The following is a 14361-nucleotide window of genomic DNA, read 5'->3' on the forward strand; positions in this document are numbered from 1 at the left end:
TCTAGGTACAAAATCTTTAGATTCATACTATATATAAATATTTCATTCTAAACAGATGGATGTAAAAATGTTCTCACCAAGAGAACTCGTACCCGGGTACCTCTACTTACAAAGTGTTTCACCAGGAGAAATCGTATCTAGATTTCTATTTCATAAAATGACAAAGATTTTCTCCGGGAGAACTCGTTCCCAGATTTTTATGATAAAATTGGCAACGTTTTTCTCCAGGAGAACGCGTACCCAGATTTTTATGACAGAAACGACAAAGTCAGACAACTTGTGATGCTTTGACAGGAAGTCAGTGTGTATACGGCACAAAAAAAATGACAGGTAAATCCTGCTCCACACGGCATGCGCCATAGATTAACAGAACACCTGTTGTGTGTATGCTGGGACTGAAATAAGTCTAGCTTCTCCCAACGCACAACTTCGATTGTTTTATAAACAGAACTCACTGCCAATGGTACTTAGGATCAGAAGGACTCATCATACTACATAAATTATGACATACAGTATCCGTGTTGTACCCGGGTTCGGTTGTGATTCCTAGATTATGTTCAACACCTGGTTTAAAACAAAAAGATCTGTACATGTAAAGTTTAGAAATTTATCATAGTATAAGTATAACAAATAATAAGTTTTCCCATGAAAATGAATATAATCAGAGAGGAGTGTAAAATTGCTTGATGGCTATAACATTACATGTATATATAATACTTTTAGGCTTTACATTCTATGAAAGTGTTTAGCTTCCTATAACGTCATAATAGTATACATGTAGTTACTCTGGTCATTCATTGTACAGTGAGACAGTAGTTATTCAGGGATTCTCACATAAACCACACATACAGGCCTATATAGTTATTCTATATACAATATCAATCTACACACAGTCACAATGATTTAAACTGCAGGTTTCTACATACAAATAGTACTACTATAATTTTATTCATTTCATATGCATTAACTTTGTCAAATAAATCTGCAACAACATCATCTCATAACCACACAAGCACAACCTCGATGTGAATGCCATTATAGTCCATGTATTATTAAAGGGGCATTAGATGTGAAAGTATAATGACAACCTTTTTTCAGAATCTCTCAATGGCATATGATTGAATATATATTAATGGCTAATAAAAACATTTATTTTGAACAAAAAGAAGAGAAGCTTTATAAAACTACGTTAGATAACCACTTTTAGTGTAAAGAAATATATAAGGAAGAAGTATTGTCTTGCAAAACAATAGTTATTCAATCACCAAAATCACATAATGATGGGCCTGCTTTGAGGTATAAAAAAGGGGGGGGTTGAAATAATTAAATACTGGTGTCATTACTGAAATATATAAAGGACCTGTCAATATTTATTGGGGAGTTAGGACCCGTGCAAAATACGATAAGACACTAATCATTTTGGCTTACATACTGATAGGACTCCAACTTATTTTTATTTTCAACACTGGTAGGACAGCAATTATTTTATTGCAAATGTACCAATAAAAATATGAAAACGTATTTCAAACTTTTAATTCAAATCCTAGAACTTTTCTATTTTACAAACGATAATACTGAATTGTATGCAGGCTTTATTTCATGTATATTGTAATCAAAGTTGAATATACTAGAGATAATTTGCAATAAAATACTGGACCTTTGAAAAATTTGAATATCAAAACATGTCATTAAAAATCACAAAAATAAGTATTCACTTGTGAATAAAACAGTAAAAATTACATGTAAGTTGTGCATGGTATGGATGTTAATAACAGAAAATAAAAATTGATATATGTATATATACTAGTATATAATTACTGTTCCCCGGACAACTTGGTTAAAGTCTAATGTTAGAGGGTAAATCCTTGTACGTCACAACAAATGTCTATAGTCTGAATTGACATCTAACTGGCACTCTGGACACGGATAATCTCGTGTTAAAAATGGATTGTACCTAAAAGAAATATGTTTAGTAATACATTAAGACAATAAAATTATACACCATACCAATGATTTCACTGCAATTAAAGGGACATTAGCTGTCATTTAGTCACCAAAAATTCAATTCAATGAAAATTGCTCAATATTATATAATTCATTAATGATACAAGTATTTAATGATTTCAAACACTTTTTACCTCAAAGCAGGCACATGAATATGTAATTTTGGTGATTAAATAATTACTGTCTTGCAAGACAATAATTCTTCCTTATATATTTCTTTACACTAACAGCAGTTATCTAACGTGGTTACGTTAGTTATATTAGGTTTCTCTTGTTTTTGTACAAAATACATGTAGATGTTTTTATTATTCATTAATATGCATTCCTATGCCATTGAGAGACTTTGAGGGGAAAAGGTTGCCATCACTCTCACAGCTAATGCCCCTTTAACGTATCTACGATGATAAAAAAAATACTATCGGTAAAACGAGCAAAAATAAAAACGAATTCAAAATACAAATATGCTACTTCCATATGAACATAAAGTGCATGTATTACGCTCGAGTATATTACCAAAAGTTGATGGCCAGATTTCTTCCTGCTGTAGTGTTAGGAAACGACTGAACCTCGTGCCACCAGAAAGCTGGCAGGTAGAGAACATCGCCCTCCTCTATGGTACAGTTCATGGGATAGGTTTCTCCAAACAATGGAAACCTCTGGCATGGAAACAGAGAAAGCATTAATGACAAAGTCACACATAAAATTTACTTGGTACGTGTAAAGATCTCTACATCTTGGAGCATATAAGTTGCGCATGAAATGCTTCAAAGAAAAAAACAACACTCGTTACAGTTATGTCTGAATACAGTACTTCCATCAGCAACAGTCTTCGCCCCATTAACTGATCCATTCGGTTTATAAAACATGTGCATACTCCGGATAATTCTAACAAAGATACGAGTTTGTGCTGTGTTTTATAGAGATCACCCGGAATACAATCAGACAAGATGTTTGTTTTACGTCCCGTCTAAAAATTTACACTCATATTAAGACGTCGCCAGCTATTAGACCTATGCTTAGCGTTCGAGGCCGTAGCAGTGAGGACTCGTTAACTTGCCAAAACCTGCTGCTACACGGGACCTCTGTTTTTAAGGTCATATCTGAAAGATCCTCGATTCTCACCTCTAAATGTCGAGCGTTTGGCGAAGGAGCAATCACTACTTATGTTAACGGCTTAGGTTTGACGCAGCCATGGCACGAGCGGGGCTCGATCTCACGATCCCCGGGACGAATCGAATCCTCTACCACTGAGCTACTGCGACCGGTCAGATAAGACAATATGTAATGCTCAGGTACATAAACCTTTATAGTCCCAACTTTTTCAGTGCAAATATCTGCAGTATCAGTCCTTACAATACATAGAACACTTACTCCGTAATCAGGGTTTGCAATGTCAACAGGCGACCATACATGAACTGTGGTCTCCAGCAATTCACGTCTTTGAAACGATTTAGATGTAAAGTTGTATGTCATGATGGCTTCCGGGATGTGGCCTTCGTATAATTGATGGTTGTTGTGAGGATCGAACAGAATCACTTGCTTCTTGCCGCTTATCTACAAATATCATGAAATGATATATATATATATATATATATAATCCAAAATATAAGTTTCGGCATCTTGTGTAGTGGTAAGTAATTTTCGGCATCTTGTGTAGTGGTAAATAATTTTTCTTTATATATATATATATATATATATATATATATATATATATATATCGTTTAGATTTAGAGTTGTTTTTAGTTGTTTGTATAATATGTAAAAAAAACAAAAAAAAAAAAAAAAAAAAAACAACAAAAAAACCATGCATGTGCTTTCAAAATAATACAATGTTTTATGATATATCAGAGAAAAAGAATGTATGTCCCGAAACTCCAAATAAAAAAACATCACAGTTTTCCACATTTACTTCGTTTTGGATATTTTACTGAACATATATGTAATAACGACAAACTAACAACTCAATTTTATGACAAAGGAGAAGACTTCATATTCGGTCTTTCAATTGGCGACAGAACTTCAACTCTATTTTGAATTCTGTCGAAAATTATGCCAGACGATGGGCTAAATATGAAATAGAAGAACTTGATTCATTGTCAGAATAGATTAAAAGTATAAAAGAAATATCAAAATCCCACATTTGACGTATTAAAACAAAAGTACGTATCATCTATCCTTCTTTGTTTAGTAAACCAGAAGTGATAAAAGAATTAGATAGGTGACATGAGGAATATGTTTTGGTTCCAGCTGACAAAGCTTGTAACAACATTGTCTTTGTTTGTAAGGCTCATTATTACAAGTGTGAATTAAACGAACTTGGCATGGATTCTACTTTTGGTAATCGTACTTATACTCCAACTGTCCTTTCAAAACATGAAATTCTTCAAAACCATGCTTCAGTTTTAGACACATTTAATATCCCAGTCAATGGGTCGAATGAATATGAGTTACCGTACCTATACTGGATTCCTAAACTACATAAAACCCCTTACAAACAAAGATACATTGCTGGATCCAATAAATGCTATACCAAGCCACTATCTTTGCTCCTCACGAAAAAAATTAGCAGCTGTGAAGGAGAAACTTCAAACGTAATGTGCGACTACATATGCCAGAAGTGGTGTAAATCAAATGTGGATTCTAAAACATTTCAATGAACTTTTAGTAAACTTGAAATCGCAAAACTTTTCTCAAATCAACAACATCAAAACGTATGACTTTTCAACACTTTACACGACCATTCCTCACGACAAATTAAAGACTAGACTTTTTGACATCATAGACAGTTGCTTCTTCAACAAAGAAAACGCAAATATTCCTATCTAGTGATCAGTCATCCAATAAAAAAATTACTTTGCTAAACACCACTCTGATGCCATGCACAAGTACCCTGAAGTTGAAATAAAATATATGCTAGAGTTCCTCATTGACAATTTATTCGTGGTCTTTGGTGATTAGGTCTTATTTAGTCTGTTGGAATTTCCATGCGATTCGATATATTCCAGGGAACTCGAAATAAAAGACAACACAGAGTCGTCCACTTCTGCTTCATACTTATATATTTGATTGAAAGTAGATATTAACGGACATACTAACAACTCAACTTTATGACAAATGAAGTGATTTCAGTTTCTCCATCGTCAACTTCCCATATTTATGTAGCAGTATTCTATCATCACCTGCATATGGTGTTTATGTTTATATCTCTCAACTGATTCGATACTCAAGAGCTTGTTCTGCGTATGGTCAGTTTTTAAAATCAAGACAAGCTACTGACAAACAAGTTGATGGTACAGGGGTTTCAACAGTCTCGTTTAAAGTCAGCATTTCGCAAATTCTATAGTCGTTATAACGATTTAGTTTGCCAATACAACCCATCATTGGGTCAAATGCTGTCCGACGTGTTTCATACCGATTGTTAGACCGTTAAATTCTTGGCACACTAATTTTGACTACGGATAACTCAGTTTATCTGATCAAGATATAGGGATCACGGTGGGTGTGACCGGTCGACAGGGGATGCTTATACCTCCTAGGCACCTGATCCCACCTCTAGTATATCCAGGGGTCCGTGTTTGCCCAACTATCTATTTTGTATTGCTTATAGGAGTCATGAGATTAATCACTGTTCGTTATCTTCACCTTTCATTCTTCATCGTCAACTTCCCATATTTATCTTGCATTATTCCATTATGACCTGGATATGGTGTTTATGTCTCTCAATTGATTCTATACGCGATAGTTTGTGTGACAGACTCATATTATACATGTATATTGCATGATATGATGGGTATACATGTATGTATAAAGAATCAGTTCATTTTTTACACACATGAATAAAATGCTTATGCAAGGTAATGTAATTTAAACATGCACTCAAGCATAAAATTTGGTCACTTTCCCAGTGTAATGGTCCGGGGTATATAATTATATTTTGGCCAAATGTTCCTTGTGTCTTTTAATTTCATTGGTGTTTTAGTTTGTCTTATGTCATTGGATTGGTCTTGGAGATTTTCCCTCCAAGAGTTCTGTTCTTTGTGGTCAGCCTTATTCAGTTTTTGAAGAAGAAAGTTGATTTCAGTAGATCTGACATATTTTGACAACTAGACATAGACCGACATTTTTCCTCTTGAATGGTAAGTTAATAATTTATTACTAATGCTAAACTATTCTATAATTCCTTTACTAAATGTTAAATCTGTAATTTTGCATAAAATTCCTTTTGTTGCCACATTCCTGGAATAAATGATCAGTGAGAGTGAGACTTAGATAATGTAGATATCTGTGATAGTAATGTATATGATTTGTCTCACTGTGATATTATTTTAAATTAAAAGTATGTTTTATGACTTACAAGATATTGTAGATATCATAATTAATTTAGAGATCAGACCAGTTTGGTGTCATCTGTAAATATTGTTCACTCAAGCCTATTCCCATAGAATGGTATGCTCACCATGGTTTTTATTTAATTCAATAATTAATAATGTTAATAAATATTATAATGATAATTATTGTAAAGTTTTATGATGAAGTTAAAGTCTATAGGACTTGGGAGATTTAATATGAGATGTATACATGTATAGAGTTATCTCCCTTGATATAGATCACCCATGTAATGCTATAATCGTATATTGGTTGTACATCAGTATTTATGTGAAATTATAGTATTCATGTTTTATATAGCATATTACTTAAAATTGTTAACATTGTTGTTATAGGGTTTCGTCAATGAATAATTCATGCATTGGTAACTCCTGAATAAACATCTTGTCGAGAACCCAAACAGGTGTTCCTGTTATTACTTGAAAGGATCGAGAAACCTGTTACATATGTTCTGCGCATGATCAATTTTCAAGCAGAGGCAGGTTAATTACTGACAAATAAGTTGATGTTACAGGGGTTTTAGCAGTCTCTTTAAAGTCAGTATTGTGCGAATTCTACGGTCGATATGATGATAAAAAGTGAAGATAACGAACAGTGGTCAATCTCATAACTTCTATAAGGAATACATAATAAAGAGTTGGGCAAACATGGACCCCTGAACATACCAGAGGTCGGATAAGGTGCCTAGGAGTTATGATGATCTAATTTGCAAATACAACCCGTCACTTTGTCGAATATTTAATAATGTTGGAAATGTTTCTTGCTAATTGTTAGGCCATTCTTTACATATCAATACAACATCGCATTGGGTCAAATGCTGTCTGACGTGTTTCATACCGATTGTTATGCCGTTCTTGGCACACTGATTTTGACTGCGGATAACTCCGTTTACCTGATCAGGATATAGGGCTCACGGCGGGTGTGACCGGTCAACAGGAGATGCTTACTCCTCCTAGGCACCTGATCCCACCTCTGGTGTGTCCAGGGGTCCGTGTTTGCCCAACTATCTATTTTGTCTTGCTTGTAGGAGTTATGAGATTGATCACTGTTCGTTATCTTCACCTTGCATACTGGTTTTGATCACGGATTACTCCGTTTACATGATCAGGATATAACTCACGGCGGGTGTGACCGGTCAACAAAAGATACTCACTCTTCCCACCTCTGGTGTGTCTAGGGGTTCGTGTTTGCCCCATTCTTAATTTTGTATTCTTAATAGGATTTATAATATTGATCATTGTACGTTATATATCAACTTTTGTACAGTTACATTGTAAGGTTCTGACGTAAGCCTATACAAGTCATTTTTAATGCGAAGTTTTTTCTCCATTGAGCACCACTAATTACTATGGTAGAGTATCCTGTCACACAACTATTGAGTAAGTAACAAACCCTTTTGTTTAACACAACTGGAGAGGGGGGGGGGGGTAAATCTTCCTAATATTTGTTACAAAAGAAAATACGATATACCTGACAAAGAAAATTATCACTCGCATCGAAATGAGTTTTCCCAAGTGTTTTCCCATCGCTAAGCCAAAGATTCAACATGTCCCTTTTCAAGAGGCCATCGAAGAACATTTCCTCGCGAATATCTTCCTCCAGTTCCGGTAGATACTTAGAAATGGAAGCATATTCCAAGTAAACGGACATATTAGAAATAGATCCATTAGAAATTCCCTCCAATTTGTCCATGAAAAATGAAAAATTTCTATCTTCAATGGCAGGTCGCACTAACACGAGATCTGGGGTAAGCATATGGTCTGCATGTGATCGGGGAATCTTGAATTTTTCATGATTTTCCCAACTATTTCTGGGTTCGATTCTTTCGTATTCGCCTTGTGGTGTCAGCTGGAACCGAACTTCATATTTATCATATTTTTCTCTCAAGTAGTTATTCGACCATTTTGTAAAAGCTGGCCAGTCTTTTAAAACATTTTTGAATATAACGGGCTTGGATATTTTCAAATACTTATGAAAAAAGACATCCCTCGCAGGAAGATCTATTTTCTCGCATTCAGGGAGTCTAGGAATACTGCCATGGAGTCTAGGAATACTGCCATGCGGTTGAAAATCACGATCCGAATAACAAAATTCCTCATTTTCAGAACACGTTTGAAAAAATACATGTTTTGACTGTACATTGGAAATGTTTTTAACGAAAAACTTTGATCTTCGAATTTCATCTCGATGAACACCTTGTTTAGATAAAGCTCCTGTGTTAGAGAAGTAAGTATTACAACCATCATTTACAAAATCCATTAGCTGTGTAGTTCCTTCTTCACTTCTGTACACAAATGGAACGAGGCTTTTGGGGTACGGGATAGGTATTACATCGGATCTATCCCTTTGGACTTTCTGGAAAAGAACTAGGTCCCCAACTCCAATACTTCCATGTCCTTCAATGATGCGATTTCCATCGGGCCACTTGTCATTCACATCAATGTATCCGACCAGAATTCCTGAAGCATTCTTCATTGACACTTGTCTTAAGTGTTGAAATTCTTCCTGTCCCTCGCAGGGATCGGCCTGATGGCGACCATTTGTTACACAAGCAACAATACATGTAGACTTGGCTCTTCTTAGAACGAAATCCAGCGTGTAGCATCCTGATAGAGCATACACATAATAGAAAAAATCCAAAAGAAACAGCAAAAGATACTTGTACATGATCTTAATCCAACACCACTCCTTCTATCAACGTATCTTTTCTATGCAGAGAGACTTTAGAATGGGTGAATAAATATACTACAGAAATTATTGATTGCGTTTAAATTATCATGGACTAAGTCTACACAATTGTTTTTAAATTTGAATAGAGCGGAAAGTCTATGTGAGCTTTACACATCTGTTGTAGAACTTGCATAAACACTTCAATTACAATGGCATGGATCGACTGCTATTCCTGTTCCGAACACTCAGAAAATATATAGAAATCGAATATCGCAGCACGTCTTAGAGTTACTGTGGTGCGTATTGTAACATTTAGTGACAGTATAAGTTATTCTACCGTAATATGCTAATATATAGATGATTTCTAAGTAGCTGCAACTCTGAGCAAAGGCAATATAACTATTGTTAAAAATATTTCACAAAGCCAAAAATTAAAATCTGTTTGCCTACGTGATCACCCGACCAACTGAAATCAAGCTACCGTAGGATTCCTTCAAACTTTAAAAAGATTTTGGTATCTATTGAAGTTCTCCGTCAGGTTTTTTTTTTTTTTTTTTTACCTACTATTACCTAACAACCTAGACCAGTAGTACACGTACTAGTCTATTCTATACAGTCGCCCAAGATATAAATTCAATAGCTGAAAGATAACCAAAAGGTCCGGAAAACTGTCAATGCATGGACCCTAGCACGGACGGACTCACAGTTCAATCACTATAATTACAAGGTTCCCGTCTATAGACAAGGCCCTAATAAATTACATAGTACGTGTTTTGATTGAAATGTTAATCCTAATGAAGGCTGATTGTTTAATTGTATGTTGCTGAACTTCCTGCGAAAATCTATTACTCATATAAAATTTGGGACCTATACTTGGCCTTAAAGCAGATTTCTTGTATGTGCAACACCTACTATGTGTGCTACACCTACCAAAAGGTGTGACCTCCGTCTAAGTTCCGAGCATAGGTCCCAGTTTTGAAACCAAATATCAGAATCCAATGATGGCCTGTACAAGAACCCAAACCAATATCGGTGACCTTTCTCAAATGACCTAGATTCAGTGTCATGGCCTATCATCGGACCAAAGCAACTTCTGTGTCAAGTACAGATTTCTTATATATATCTCTGTAATACAAGTTTTGGTATGGACAACAATTTTACCTGCTAGGATGACCTTGGCCAAATAATAGGCATTGCAAGTGTACATGTGTATATATAAATAAAAACATACCAAAATTTTCTACAATATACTGCTTTAATTTCAATATTTTATCATAACAAGTGTCTGTATTTTGGATTAATGTCAAGATGATATTCTGGGCATGGAAATTCTCTCGTTAAAAATGGATCGTACCTGTAATGCAAAAAGTTTATATTACAACTACATGTATGCTACTGACCAAAAACTTTTTTTAAATCCTACTTTTTAAATTCTAACCAGTAATCACTGTCATACAATGTGAATGCCTGACAAAACAAGAGGCCCATGGGCCACATCGCTCACCTGAGTCACCTTGGTCCATATCAGAAGACTTTCTATATATATTTGCATGTAAAACCGTAGTCCTTATCATGGCCCCAATCTACCCCTGGAGGCCATAGTTTTCGCAAACTTGAATCTACACTATGTCAGAAATTTTTCTTGTAAATGTGAACTTCTTTGGCCCAATGGTTCACGAGAAGAAGATATTTGAAGATTTTTCCTATATATTTGTATGTAAAACTTTGATCCCCCCTTGTGGCCCCATCCTACCCCCAGGGGCCATGATTTGAACAAACTTGAATCTGCACTATATCAGAAAGCTTTCATGTAAATATCAGCTTTTCTGGCTCAGTGGTTCTTGAGAAGAAGATTTTTTTTAAAAATTCCTATATATTTGTATGTAAAACTTTGATCTCCTATTGTGGCCCCATCCTACAACAGGGGGCCATGATTTGAACAAACTTAGCTCTGCTCTATGTTAGGAAGCTGTTCATGTGAATATCAGCTTTTCAGACTCAGTGGTTCTTGAGAAGAAGATTCTAAAAGAATGTCCCTATATATTTGTATGAAAAACTTTGATCCCCCCCTTGTAGCCCCATCCTACCCCAGGGGCCATGATTTGAACAAACTTGAATCTGCACTATGTCAGAAAGCTTTCATGTAAATATTAGCTTTTCTGGCTTAGTGGTTCTTGAGAAGAAGATTTTTAAAGATTTTTCATATATATTTGTATGTAAAACTTTGATCCCCTATTGTGGCCCCATCTGACCCCCAGGGGCCAGGATTTTAACAATTTAGAATCTGTACTATATATCAGAAAGCTTTCATATAAATCTCAGCTTTTCTGGCTTAGTGGTTCTGGGAAGAAGATTTTTAAAGATTTTTTCTATATATTTGTATGTAAAACTTTGACCCCCTATTGTGGCCCCATCCGACCCCCAGGGGCCATGATCTTAGCAATTTATAATCTGCACTATATCAGGAAGCTTTCATATAAATCTCAGCTTTTCTGGTTCAGTGGTTCTTGAGAAGAAGATTTTAAAAGATTATTCCTATAAATTTGTATGTAAAACTTTGATGCCCCCCTTGAGGCCCCATTCAATCCCCGGGGTCCATGATTTTAACGAACTTGAATCTGCACTATATCAACAACAACAAAAACAAAAAAAAAACGAAAAAAAAAAGAAAAAAAAACAAAAACAACTTTGACCCCCTATTGTGGCCCCATCCGACCCCTGGGGGCCATGATTTTAACAATTTACAATCTGCATTATATAAGGAAGCTTTCATATAAATCTCAGCTATTCTGGCTCAGTGGTTCTTCAGAAGAAGATTTTTAAAGATTTTCCCTATATATTTGTATGTAAAACTTTGATCCCCTATTGTGGCCCCATCCGACCCCCGGGGGCCATGATTTTAACACTTTAGAATTTGCATTATATAAGGAAGCTTTCATATAAATCTCAGCTTTTCTGGCTCAGTGGTTCTTGAGAAAAAGATTTTTAAAGATTTTCCCTATATATTTGTATGTAAAATTTTCACCCCCTATTGTGGCCCCATCCGACCCCCGGGGGCCATGATTTTAACAATTTAGAATTTGCATTATATAAGGAAGCTTTCATATAAATCTCACCTTTTCTGGCTCAGCGGTTCTTGAGAAGAAGATTTTTAAAGATTTTACCTATATATTTGTATGTAAAACTTTGACCCCCTATTGTGGCCCCATCCGACCCCCGGGGGCCATGATTTTAACAATTTAGAATCTGCATTATATAAGGAAGCTTTCATATAAATCTCAGCTTTTCTGGCTCAGTGGTTCTTCAGAAGAAGATTTTTAAAGATTTTCCCTATATATTTGTATGTAAAACTTTGATCCCCTATTGTGGCCCCATCCGACCCCCGGGGGCCATGATTTTAACAATTTAGAATTTGCATTATATAAGGAAGCTTTCATATAAATCTCAGCTTTTCTGGCTCAGTGGTTCTTCAGATGAAGATTTTTAAAGATTTTCCCTATATATTTGTATGTAAAATTTTCACCCCCTATTGTGGCCCCATCCGACCCCTGGGGGCCATGATTTTAACAATTTAGAATTTGCATTATATAAGGAAGCTTTCATATAAATCTCAGCTATTCTGGCTCAGTGGTTCTTGAGAAGAAGATTTTTAAAGATTTTCCCTATATATTTGTATGTAAAACTTTGACCCCCTATTGTGGCCCCATCCGACACCCGGGGGCCATGATTTTAACAATTTAGAATCTGCATTATATAAGGAAGCTTTCATATAAATCTCAGCTTTTCTGGCTCAGTGGTTCTTGAGAAGAAGACTTTTAAAGATTTTCCCTATATATTTGTATGTAAAACTTTGACCCCCTATTGTGGCCCCATCCGACCCCCGAGGGCCATGATTTTAACAATTTAGAATCTGCACTACCTAATAAAGCTTATCTATAAATTTCATTTTTTCTGGCCCAGTGGTTCTTGAGAAGAAGATTTTTTAATGACCCTACCCTATTTTTACCTTTTCTTGATTATCTCCCTTTGGAAGGTGGCCTGGCCCTTTATTTTAACAATTTAGAATTCCCTTTACCTAAGGATGTTTTGTGCCAACTTTGGTTGAAATTGGCCCAGTGGTTGTTGAGAAGAAGTTGAAAATGTGAAAAGTTTACAGACGGACAGACGGACGGACAGACGGACGGACGGACGCCGGAGTACGGGTGATCAGAAAAGCTCACTTGAGCTTTCAGCTCAGGTGAGCTAAAAACTCTCTTTAACTGATTAAAATTATAACCATTTTGAATTCTCCAACATTGCCTTTTTTTTTTTTTGGCATAATTTTTTTTCCCATATACAAACAATCATGTCCATAACAAATATATCCTTAAAACATCAAAATTGTAACATGTAAATAACCCACCAAAAGTTGATGGCCAGATTTCTTCCTGCTGTAATGTTAGGAAACGACTGAACCTCATGCCACCAGAAAGCTGGCAGGTAGAGAACATCGCCCTCCTCTATGGTACAATTCATGGGATAGGTTTCTCCAAACAATGGGAATCTCTGGGAGAGGATGGCAAAAGGTTTAATTAACTTGAACAAAGCATATAGTGGTCAACTTAGTTCAAATTTATGCATATCTTGCTAACCTGCCATTAGACTTTGTGCCTCTTATGATGCTTATGTGCATTTGAAATTTAATCATAATATAAACATATTTTTAATTCATCAATGCAGTCATGATGAACTGTAAAATGGTCTTTAATCTTGGCTCCAAAAAGCTGATCAGTCATGAAACAAAGAAGTTCATCCCTGTCAGATAGTAATGATACAAGAGGCCTATGGGCCACATCGCTCACCTGAGTCACCTTGGCCCATATTTAAAGATTTTCCCTATATATTTGCATATAAAGCTTTGATCCCTACTGTGTCAGGAAGCTTTCATGTAAATTTGTACTTTCCTAGCCTAGTGGTTCTTGAGAAGATTTTTCCTATTTATTCCCATGTAAAACTTTGATCCCCTATTGTGGCCCCAACCTACCCCCCCGGGGGGCATGATTTGAACAAACTTGAATCTGAATTATGTCAGAAATCTTCCATGTAAATCTCAGCTCTCCTGGTCAAGTGGTTCTTGAGAAGAAGATTTTTAAAGATTTTCCCTATTTATTCTCATGTGAAACTTTGATCCCCTTGGTTCTTGAAAAGGTTTTTAAATGACCCCACCCTATTTTTGCATTTTTGTGATTATCTCCCCTTTGAAGGGGGTATGGCCCTTCATTTGAACAAACTTGAAAGCCCTTCACCCAAGGATGCTTTTGA

The 14361-nt window shown here is 35.7% G+C and overlaps 2 protein-coding genes across 2 annotated transcripts in view; both read right to left on the reverse strand.

The window, feature by feature from the left end:
- Positions 1-593: 593 nt before the first annotated feature.
- Positions 594-10209, reverse strand: LOC125645607 (bifunctional peptidase and (3S)-lysyl hydroxylase Jmjd7-like). The gene is made up of 4 exons (XM_048871216.2): positions 7861-10209; positions 3376-3558; positions 2518-2660; positions 594-1954 (listed from the first exon to the last, which is right to left on the reverse strand). The coding sequence occupies exons 1-4, from the start codon at positions 9055-9057 to the stop codon at positions 1873-1875; spliced, it is 1605 nt and encodes a 534-aa protein (XP_048727173.1). The 5' UTR covers positions 9058-10209; the 3' UTR covers positions 594-1872.
- Positions 10210-10296: 87 nt separating this feature from the next.
- The window catches only part of LOC125645606 (lysine-specific demethylase 8-like), a 10339-nt gene continuing 6274 nt past the window's right edge, over positions 10297-14361 (reverse strand). Inside the window, exons 3-4 of the mRNA XM_048871215.2 lie at positions 13463-13605; positions 10297-10414 (exon numbers count right to left, since the gene is read on the reverse strand). Coding sequence (XP_048727172.2) covers positions 10333-10414; positions 13463-13605 — 225 coding nt within the window. The 3' untranslated portion in view covers positions 10297-10332. The remainder of the gene's footprint in view (positions 10415-13462; positions 13606-14361) is intronic.

Source organism: Ostrea edulis, chromosome 6, assembly GCF_947568905.1.
Source record: "Ostrea edulis chromosome 6, xbOstEdul1.1, whole genome shotgun sequence".
Taxonomy (NCBI): Eukaryota; Metazoa; Mollusca; class Bivalvia; order Ostreida; family Ostreidae; genus Ostrea; species Ostrea edulis.